Below are 12,027 nucleotides of genomic sequence, written 5' to 3'. Positions count from 1 at the left end.
TTAAATACCGGGCTTCGCTTTGCATGGTGTGGTGCTTGAACCTGTGACCTAAGCCACAAATCCTCCACCTTTTGCCACTTGAGCTAGGCCTTGGGGGTAAGAACCCTAATTGATCTTAGTATTCAAAATTAGCGGATTAAGACTAATTATGATACTAATAGAGTCAATTCAAGAACTTAGATCAAAAAGTGATCTAGACCCCTATTAGGAAGAAATTAGAGACAACAATTAGTATAAGACTAATCACCTTCTTTAATTTACGAATAGAAACCAAAGATATCAAATTAAGAATTAATCTTATCTCTTAAAGAATCGTTCTTATAAAATAGTCACCACACACAAAGGTGTAAAGAAGAGAAACCTCTCAAATAATATTAATCATGTCTCTCTAAAATAATAAAAATCAACCCGTATATATAGGGAAAATCTATCCCAAATAGAATAGGATTTAAATCCTACTTTTATGGAAACTTTAAACTAGGAAACTTTTAAACTAGGAAATTTTAAACTAGGAAAACAAGAAAACTTTAAACTAGGAAAACTCTAAACTAGGAAACTTTTAAAATAGGAAATTTTGACTTTAAGCATTCAACTTATTGGGATCTTTTATTGAGCTTCGTGTGGCCCAATCTTCTTTCTTTTGGGCTTGAATTTGGACGCTTCTTTCGTGATAAACATATTCTCGATTTTTCATTGAAGCCCGTCAACTTCAATACAAGTAGGCTGACATGGATGCTATCAAAATCAGTAAGCAAAATATGAGGAGGAAGACATTTCTAAAGAGGTTACTACACCCTATGGGGTGAGCTTGTGGATATCCATCAGAAACTTGTGGAGTGAATTCAAAACCAATACCAAGATCGAAGTATTAAATGGGGAAAAACTCTTTTCTGGAAGGATGATTGGCAAGCTTGCAAACTAGAAATGCTCTTTCCAAATATATACAACCTTGCTATACATCAACCAAAGGCTATTGTAGAATTGTGGATAACTCAAGGTTGGAGCCTTATGTTTGGAAATTGGAAGGCAGTTAAATGACTGTGAAATACTACGAGTGGCTCAACTTTTTTTAGCACAATTGAACAATTCTGTGGGCTTTAGATAGAAGAAGATCCTTGATGGCGGCTGAGCAGTAACAACTGTTCCTTCAAGGTTAGTGGAACTTACATAATGATGAACCATTCCAATCAACAACTCAACTATTGGCCTTGGAAGCTCATTTGGAAAAGTAAAATACCACACAAAGTAGCTTGTTTTGTGTGGCTTTTGGCTGAGGAAGCAGTCCTTACACAGGGATCACTTTATGCTCCAGTTGTTTCTTTTGTGGGGAAAAGATTGAGACAATTAATCATCTATTTCTACATTTCTTTTTCAGATAACATGGCAATTTTGGAGCATATTTGTAAACCTTGAAGGCAAGATATGCCATTAAGGTTACCACAACCAACAACCAAACAGTTGGCCATGGAAGAACATTTGGAAAACCAAAATACCATATAAAGTGGCATGCTTTGTGTGGCTTTTGGCAAAGGAGGCAGTGCTTACCCAAGAGAACCTAATGAAAAGAGGGATAATTTTAAGCCCCATGTGCTTCTTGTGTGGGGAGCAGGCAGAAATTGTGAATCATCTATTCCTACATTGTAGAATCACAGGACAACTATGGAGATTGTTTTTGAACCTCAGAGGAATAGCATGGAGCATGCCTGGGAAAATTACAGAGGAAACAAGCTGGGAACAAGCTGGGTTGTTGGCCAAGAATAGAGGCAGGTGGAGGATAGTCCCAGCAAGCATTTTGGTGGACAATATGGAAGGAGAGGAATTCTAGGTGTTTTGAGAGCATAGAGAACAATATGCAACAGATTAAGCTTAATTGCATCTTGCTACTGTGTTTTTGGTGTAATCAGTTACTTTTAAATGATCCTGTCTCTATCATTGATGTTTTAGACTCATTATAGACATAGGATCATAAAATCATAGATGTAGGTAGTACTTTGTAAATATGGGGCTGCTACAACTCTTGTAAGATTCGGATTCTAACATATATAGAAAAAGTTACCACTTTCAAAAAAAAAGATATGCCATTAAGGTTTCAGAGGCACTCAAAAGCTGGGAAGGAAGCAGGTTTGCAAGCAAAAGACAAAAAGACAGAAGCAGACGAGAATTGTTCCTGCTTGCATCTGGTGGACAATCTGTAGGGAGAGAAACTCTAAATGTTTTGAAAATGTGGAGAATAGTATGGAGAAGATCAAGCTGAATTGTCTCTTGATCCTATGCTTTGTGTAATCAGATGTACTCAAATGAAACTGTTTCTATTTTTGATGTTTTAGATTCAATTTAGTCATAGACACTAGAATTTGGGAGCTCTTTTGTATATATGGTTTCAATCAAGTACAACCCAGGTATTGTTTTGATCATTATATATATATATAAAATACTATTTCCAATTTCAGAAAAAAAAGAAGTTCAAAATTGTGCTAGCCTATAGTGTAGATTGTATACATGTACTTCACGAGTTACTTTAATGACATTTTAGTAGGGAATCTGGTTACTTTTTTCCTTAATGAAATTAATGACCACGTTATAGAAAACTCTATAGAGTTGCAAACATTATTTTTTGTAACTTGTTGAGTGAGACCTATTTATCTTGAATATCTATTGTTTTGTGGCCAATCATTATGTGTCGCTAATAATGCAAGAAGCTTTAACATCTCAGGTCATTTAATCATTTCATGAACTTTTGTCCTTTTTAAGGAGGATGACATCTATTGCAAAGCCTATGTTTGGTGCATAAGTTGCATATTGCTTTGTTCAAGCATGATTGTTCTCCTAAAGTATTGCCATTTTCTTTTCCAGAGCTGGAGACAAGAGCTGTTAAAATGACACAAATGTACTGTGAAAATCTCCCTCTATCAAAAGAATTGGATGCTCAAGAGAGTATGTATGGTGAAGATCTTCTGTCTATGGCATGTAACTTGTTGGTACAGGTTTGTATTTTTCCATATGGTATTATAGTGCTCTATTCATTATGTATTATTACAATCACAAATATGTGTGACTCGAAAGCCATCAGGGACCCTTTTTGACTTCTGCAAGTGTTTGACAAATATAAAAATAACTTAAAAAAATTCAAAAATGACTTAAAATAAGTTAGGAAGTGTTTGACAAGGTTAAAAAAACTAAAAATAAGTTTAAAATGACTTGAAATAAGTTAAAAATCAAAAGTAGGCCTCCCCTACTTATTTTTTGACCTAAAAGTCATTTAAGTTTGACTTTTTATTTTTGACTTAAAAGCTACTTTTCTTAAGCCAATCCAAACGGGCTCTAAGTGCCTTAATTTGTTGAATGGCTGGTGTTATTTGGCCCCTATAAACTCCCCTGACAACTTTTTTGATTTTGTTAGCTCCTTATCTTTAGTATAGGACTCACTGTAATGGAGCCAACACACCCACTTTTGATCGCACTCTTTTGTGTACTATTTGCATCTTCTTGATGCCTTTAATGAAATCTATTACTTCATCAAAAAAAATATGTGACTTGAAAGCTTCAGCTTCAAACTGTACCATGTTATGTCTAATAGTTTCTATTTTACAAGATGTTCCTTTAAATGGATTTCTAGTAATTAAAGACCAAATCTTGTTATCTGACATGTTTTCTTGGTTGGTAGCTCAGAACATGTTGAAGTGTGTGACTATTTCATCTAAAAGATTAAGCTGTTAGCGAGAGAAAACTTTTACTCGATTATGTCTTAAACATGTTTCTAGTGTGCAGGCTTTGATTCTTTTTGATGAGCTAAGCACATGGAAATTCTATTCAATAATGATCTCAATATCATATAAAAGTTTAAATAGTATCTTGTCTTCTAATTTTTTTCTTGTCATTACATCCATGCTCCTTACAAGTGTAATTGGCACACTTTTGTCATATATCTAAATCTATGCCACACAAGCATGGCTAATGGTTGATTTACTATGTGTCTATGCATGCTTTTTTTGCCAAATAGAGGTGTTAAGTCGAGGAAAGTTCTTACAAGGGCTGGTTTTGCAAAACCGCGCAAGTTACTTTGATTAAAGTATAGTTTGTATTGATTTTTTTTTTTTTTTTAATGTATTTGCAATTTTGTTTTTACATTTTAATTAAGTAAAATCAAAAGCTTACTTAAGTTTTTATAATAAATATTTAATATAAGTTATCTATTTAAATTATACGAACTGTAAAGTGAATATGTAGATGTTTTTTTTTCTTAATTTGTCACTCAAAATCACTTTTGAAAAGATGGGCTAAACAAAACCGTATCTCTAGTACTGACCAAAGCACTTTTCAATTGGATTGTCCCAAAACAAACTACAGTTCTCCGCATGAGTTTCTCTGTTAGTCCTTTTTGGCAGAAGTGCTTTCAAAATAAGCATATTTGGGAGATTGCCTTTACTGTCTTTGAGTCTGTTTAGTGGTTGCTTTTAGCTTTGTTTATCGTTTTACTATAAGGTGATATGTTTTTTCATAATTTCCAATTGTCGAGTCAATATCTTACTTTCTATTGACATAACAAGGAGAAGTCTTGTTATTTTTTCTGTGTGTAACTGTTTAACTGATTAATCTTCTTACCCTGGCTGTAGCTCTTTTGGTGTACTAGGCACATCGGGTATCTGGTGGAATCAGTTATGATCTTGGAATTTGGTTTGACAGTAAGAAGGTTAGAAGGTTTAAATTCTTATATGGCTTCTAATTAGCACATTCCTAATTCACTAACCCATTGATCAGATTTATACCTTTCATGAATGTGCAAAAGAGCAAGACCATGTTAACTGATGGATGGCTTACACAAAATGTCCATAATATGGTAGACTTGACTGATGGATCCTGTTCTTGTTTTTCATTCTAATTTTGAGGGTCATGTCTTGCACAACATGCACTTGTTGCCTCTCCAAGACGGTTGTGAAAAATATTGGGGAAGAATATTATTGAATTGTGTATCTACATTATTACATAGAGACCCTATTTATCTAAAATACAATCTTTGACCAATTAGGAAACTATATATTATTCCTATTCCTTTTCTAAAACTCCCCCTCAAGCAGGTGCATACAAGCCATATGTACCTAGCTTGTTACAAATGTAATTAATATGAGGAAAGATGAGGTGCTTGGTGAGATATCTGCAAGTTGATCACTTAACTTCACAGAAGTGATAGTCAATCTCAATGTGCTTAGTCTTCTCATACAATACTGATTTGATGCAAAATGTCAATAAAGTACAAAGTAATTAATTCCTAAATTACAGTGTGAACTTCCCAAACCAAACTTCAAAAGACTGTTTCGGACCATAGAGTGACTTACACAATCAACATACAAGGCTACTAAACTTCCCTTGAGCAACAAAATTTGGTGGTTGCTCCATATAGACTTATTCACCATGCACAGTCGCCAATAAGTGCTCAAAATCTGGTATGAATATATGGATCATCTTGGAAATCAATAGATTAACCAATATTAAACAAGAAAGTCACTTCAGTTACTTGTTCACTATAGTGGTGCAAAATTTGATCCGTCCATCTTTCCCCAAAACCCATGTTTTCCAAAGTCTTCCATAGGAAACCCCAATTTAAGTGGTCATAGGCTTTCTCTATATCCAGCTTACAAAGAATGCCTGGGACCTTGCTAATTTGCCTCACATCTACACATTCGTTGGCAATCACAATAGCATCCATGATCTGCCTGCCCTTAATAAATGCCATCTGATGTGTATCTACCAGTTTTGAAACAACTTTTTTCAGCCTCTCAGTCAACACTTTTGAGATGATCTTATATATGCTACCTATTAAGCTAATAGGTCTAAAGTCTTTTAGTTCTTTGGCCCCCAATTTTTTTGGGATCAAGGCTATGAAGGTGGCATTGAAGCTTCTTTCAAAAATGTTCTGATTATGAAAGTTCTGAACTGCTGCCACTACTTCTTTGCTTACTATTTCCCAGCAATTGGTGAAGAATGCCATGGTGAATCCATCCGGCCCAGGTGCCTTGTCCCTCGCACATGCCATCACACATTCTTTGATCTCAGCCTCACTAAATTGACATTCTAGCATTAAGTTATCTTCTTCACTGGTAACAACACCTGATCTATGGTTAAATTGAGGTCTCCATATCTCTGATTCTGTATACAACTTCTGATAAAATTTGACAATCTCCTCCCTGATCACTAATGAGTCCCCTGTACACTCACCATCCACCAGAAGTTTGTCTATATTATTATATCTTTTGTGACAGTTTGCAGTTCTGTGAAAAAATTGTGTTTTTGTCACCTTCTTTCAACCATATAGCTCTGGACCTTTGTCTCCATGCGACCTCTTCCTTTTTTGCATTTTCCTCAAACTCCACAGTGAGAGTTGTTCTTAGATAGATCTTGTGAGAAATATTGGAGAAGAATATTGTTGAATTGTTGTTTTAATTATTACATAGAGAACCCTATTTATAGACACTATAATACAATTCCTTACCAAATAGGAGACTATAAACTATTCCTATTCTATGTAGGATTGTGTATACCTATTCTATTCTAACACTCCCCCTCAAGTTGGTGCATACAAATTATATGTACCTAGCTTGTTACAAATGTAATTAATACGAGGACCGGTGAGGGACTTGGTGAAGATATCTGCAAGTTGATCATTTGACTTCACAAATTTGGTAACAATATCTCCTGAGAGTATCCTTTCTCTGACAAAGTGACAATCAATCTCAATGTGCTTAGTCCTCTCATGAAACACTAGATTTGATGTGATATGAAGGGTTGCTTGATTATCACACACAAGTTCCATATGACCGGTTTCTCCAAACTTTAGTTCTCCAAGCAACTGTTGATCCAAACTAGCTCACAAGTTGCTACAACCATTGCTCGATATTCTGCTTCTGCACTAGATCGAGCAACCACACTTTGTTTCTTACTTTTCCATGAAACCAAATTACCTCCTACTAAAACACAATATCCGGATGTAGAACATCTATCAAAGGGTGATCCTGCCCAATCAACGTCTGTATATCCGGTGATATGCTCATTGCCTTGATCCTCGAAGAGTAGTCCTTTACCAGGAGCTGACTTTATATATCACAGAATACGAACAACTGCATCCCAATGACTATCACAAGGAGAAGTCATAAACTGACTTACGACACTCACAGGAAAAGAGATGTCCGGTCTAGTCACCTTGAGATAATTCAACTTTCCAACCAATCGTCTATACCTCTCAGGATTACTGAGTTGCTCCCCCTGTCGAAGGAGTTTAACATAGAAGTGTCAATAGGTTTACATCCCATCATTCCTGTCTCCTCAAGAATGTCTAAAGCATACTTGCGTTGAGAAATAACAATACCTGATCTAGACTGAGCAACCTCAATACCTAGAAAATACTTCAGTCTGCCGAGGTCTTTAGTTTGGAAATGCTGAAAGAGATACTGCTTTAAATTGGTGATACCAACTTGATCATTGCCGGTGATAACAATATCATCAATGTAAACAACCAAATAAATACACAGATTTGGTGCTGAATGCCGATAGAACACAGAGTGATCAGCTCCACTACGAGTCATGCCAAACTCCAGAATTACTATACTGAACTTTCCAAACCAAGCTCGAGGAGACTGTTTTAGACCATAGAGTGCTTGATGCAATCGACATATGAGGCTTCTAGACTCCCCCTGAGCAACAAAACCAGGTGGTTACTCCATATAGACTTCTTCCTCAAGATCACCATACAGAAAAACATTTTTAATGTCCAACTGATGAAGAGGCCAATGACGAACGACAGCCATAGATAGAAAAAGACGGACTGATGCTATTTTGGCCACAGGAGCGAAAGTGTCACAATAATCTAGCCCAAATATCTGAGTATACCCTTTGGCAACAAGGCGAACCTTATGCCAATCGACTTGACCATCTGGACCAATTTTGACCGCATAAACCCAACGACAACCAACAATAGACTTACCTGTAGGAAGGGAGACAAGCTCCTAAGTACCACTCGAATGTAAAGCAGTCATCTCATCAATCATAACCTGCCTCCATCTAGAATGAGAAAGTCCTTCTCCTGTAGTCTTAGGGATGGAAATAGAGGACAAAGATGATACAAAGGCACAATGGGGTGAAGATAAACGATGATAACTCAAGAAAATATAATGGGGATTAGTATTTCGAGTAGATCGTATACCTTTTTGAAGTGGAATCGATTGGCTAGCAGAAGGCAAGGCCGCAGTGGGAGCAGGGTCCGGCGCATGACATGAATCATTTGAGACTATTGCTGGACGTGGACGCCGATGATAAGTTAGGAGTGGTGGCACTCCAATTGGAGATGGAGAAGTAATCGTAGGTCCCTCAAAAGTCGGTACAGGCAAGACCTGAGGTATGGGTAAGACCTCAGAGACATCAAGATAATAATGATAAGTTAGTAGTGGTGGCACTACAACTGGAGATGTAGAAGTAACCGTAGATTCCTCAAAAGTTGGTATAGGTAAAACCTAAGTTATGGGTAAGACCATAGATACATCAGGATGATCAGAAGACGTATAGTAAGGCTGAGACTCAAAGAATGTAACATCAGCGGACATAAGGTATCGATGAAGATCATGTGAATAACAACCGATACCCTTTTTGAACTCGAGAGTAACCAAGAAAGATACATTGAAGAGCACGAGGGGCTAATTTATCTTTTCCTGGGGCTAAGTTATGAACAAAGCATGTGCTCCCAAATACACGAGGAGGGATAGAATAGAGATGTGACTGAGGATACAATATGAAATGTGGAACCTGATTCTGAATAGAAGATGAGGGCATTCTATTAATTAAATAACAAGATGAAAGGACTGCATCACCCAAAAACGCAGCGGAACATGAGATTCAACGAGGAGAGTGCGGGCAGTTTCAATGAGATGCCTATTCTTTCTTTCTGCTACACCATTTTGTTGAGGAGTGTATGGACAAGATGTTTGGTGAATAATTCATTGGTGAGTCATAAATTCCTGAAACTGAGGCTACACCGTTTTGTTGAGGGGTGTATGGACAAGTAGTCTGGTGAATAATGCCTTGGTGAGTCATAAACTCCTGAAATTGGGAGGATAAGTATTCTAAGGCATTATCACTACGAAAAGTACGAATAGAAACACCAAACTGATTTTGTATTTCAGCAAAGAAACTTTTGAATATAGAAAATAACTCAGAACGATCTTTCATTAAGAAAACCCAAGTACATTTTGAATAATCATCAATGAAACTAACAAAATAACGAAATCCTACAGTGGAACTGACTCTAATAGGACCCCAAATATCAGAATGAACTAATGAAAAAATAGACTCTGAACGACCCTCAGTACCACGTGAAAATGTGGCACTAGTGTGTTTCCCAAGTTGACACGACTCGCAATCTAATTTGGATAAACTAGGCACCATCTGTTGCAGTTTGGATAGACTCGGATGTCCCAAACGTTTGTGAATGATGTCCAGAGGATCTGTAACGGAGCATGTTGTGAAGGAATTTGAAGAGGTAAGATAGTAAGGGTCTTGTGATTCATGTCCTATGCCAATCGTCTGTCTCGTACTGCGGTCTTGCATGAGAAAAAAAAATCATCAAAAAGGTTATGCTACAATGTAGGGCACGTGTCAAACGACTATCAGATGCCAGTTTAAAAGGAGAACCAGGGAGATAAAGAATCGAGTGACAGAAGACAGAAGACAGAGGTGTGGCTTTTCCAACCCCTTTTGGTTTTGTTTGTATCCCATTGGCCAAAGTAATAGCAGGAAGATATTGTGAATAAACAATATCTGACAGAAGTGATTTGTTACCAGAAATATGATCAGAAGCGCCCGAGTCCATAACCCATGATCCATGAGTATTAGACTGTGAAACACAAGCAAAAGAATTACCCGCAACAACATCATGTTGAACAACCGAAGCTACTTGTGGAGACGTTTGCTTACTTGCTCGATATTGAAGAAACTCATCATATTCTGATTGAGCAATATGAGCAGTATGGGATGGTCTATCAGGCGGAGCAACAAATGCTTCTTGTGGAGATGTCTACTTACTTGCATGATTACGAAGGAACTCATTATATTCCTTTATAACTATAGGATCATAACTGGGTGGTGAACCGTGCAAATTATGACATATGTCACGAGTGTGTCCATACTTATGACAATAACTACATTTGGATCGAGGTTTTCCAAAACGACCCCCTCCTCGTCGATTCTCCATAGATGGATATGCTCGTTTTTCTATGGTTTGAGATGCGAGAGCAGATGAGTCAATGGTCGGTGATGAAACTACTTTGTTGCTGGGAGGCGCGGCAAGACGAAGTAGACGAGAGCATAATTCATCAACTGTAGGAATTGTAGGACTAGCTAAAATCTGATCACGCACTGAATCATGGTCAGTAGGAAGTCCAGCAAGTGTAAGAACTAGAAACAATGTCTGTCTGTGCTCTTGTTGTTTTTGCACGTTCGTGGTAACTGGCATCAATGTTTCAAATTCCTCCATGACTGCCTGTACTTGTCCTAAGTAGGTGGACATATCTGAATCTTGTTTCTTTAAGTTGGTCATACGAGATATCACATCATAGAATCGGGATATGTCATTAGTGTATAAAGCACGGGCGTTTTGCCAAACTGAATAACATGTTTGGAATGGACGGAACAAGGGCATCAACTTGGAATCAATAGATCGCCATAGGAGACTACATAATTGTGCATCAACCTTCTCCCATTGTGCTTTGGCTTTTGCATCTTCCACACAAACAATGTTCGTTAAGTGATCTTGGACACCTTGACCCTTGCACCACAACTCAACTAAGGAAGCCCAAGCTAAATAGTTTGAGCTTCCTATTAACGGTTCTGAAGTGATCATAGGGCTTGAACTTCCAATTCCGATATTCTTGGAGCCAAAAGTATCAATCCCGAAAGACATGTTGTGAAATTAGAATATGTAGCCAAAAAATAATAATAATAATAATAATAAAAAAAAAAAACTGTAATGAGTAGCCAAAAAACTGGAATTTTTTTTCTTTGGAATCTGGAAAAGAAATAGGTTGTTGCTGGAAAAGTAGATCTGATCGCCAAATATTGGTCGGAATCAGGAAAAAATTATATGGGCAGCCTCAGAATGAAGAGGCGACCCAGATAGATTGTCGAAAAACTGGCTGGAACAGGGCTCACGCGCCGGCGCGTGGATTTAAAAACTCGCCGGAGAAATTCTTCCGACGGCGCGTGTAGCACTTGTTTCCGGCGGGTATGACTGGGGTTTTCTCGCAGGGAAGTTCCGCACCTAGTGGTGGTGTTAATTTTTGAAAAACAGTGATGGAAAAAATTAATTACCGGACAGCCACTAGGTTACCGGAAAAATTGCACATTGTGATTTGTTTTTTTTCCACAATTGCTCTGATACCATGTGAGAAATTTTGGAGAAGAATATTATTGAATTGTTGTTTTAATTATTACATAGAGAACCCTATTTATAGACATTATAATACAATTCCTTACCAAATAGGAGACTATAAACTATTCCTATAATATGTAGGATTGTGTATACTGTTGAAGTTTGCTTTTAGTTACTGCAGTAACTTTTAGCAAAATAAGTTATTTAGTTTGAATAAATTTGAATTTTGAATTTTAGTTAGTTTGTTTATGTTGAGATATTTTTAGGTTGTTTAAATTTTAAATTATGCAGATTATATGTTTCATGTTGGCTATTTAATGGCCCTCAATGCTTAATAAAATTATTGAAAGCTATTGAAAGTCATTTCAATCCATTGAGAGACATTTTTAATCTTTTTGTGCTGCCCCACTTTTAAAAAAACACCAACAGTGGTATCAGAGCTTCATTGATCTTAAGGGATCTGTGAAATTTTCCAAAAACTACCATACATTTTTAACTCGTAAGGGCTACCTTTTTAACCCATCAGGGCTACCCATTTTAACCCATCAAGGCTACCTTTTCAACCCGTGCTTTTTTCAATGCACAGGCTTTTCTAAATCATTTTTTAACCAAAATAA

General features: G+C 36.9%; 1 protein-coding gene across 2 annotated transcripts in view; it reads left to right on the top strand.

Annotated features, from left to right (window-relative positions):
• Positions 1-12,027, top strand: part of LOC102582714 (N-alpha-acetyltransferase 25, NatB auxiliary subunit) — a 66,624-nt gene that overhangs the window by 32,063 nt on the left and 22,534 nt on the right. For both annotated transcript variants that reach the window (XM_006344546.2, XM_006344545.2), the window contains exons 10-11: positions 2,854-2,984; positions 4,614-4,690. In XM_006344546.2, the coding sequence (XP_006344608.1) occupies positions 2,854-2,984; positions 4,614-4,690 (208 nt within the window). The remainder of the gene's footprint in view (positions 1-2,853; positions 2,985-4,613; positions 4,691-12,027) is intronic.

Source organism: Solanum tuberosum, unplaced genomic scaffold (genome assembly GCF_000226075.1).
Source record: "Solanum tuberosum cultivar DM 1-3 516 R44 unplaced genomic scaffold, SolTub_3.0 scf00057, whole genome shotgun sequence".
In the NCBI taxonomy this organism is placed as follows: Eukaryota; Viridiplantae; Streptophyta; class Magnoliopsida; order Solanales; family Solanaceae; genus Solanum; species Solanum tuberosum.
The sequence above is the reverse complement of the archived record's forward strand: the minus strand, read 5'-3'. Positions and strand labels throughout refer to the sequence as shown.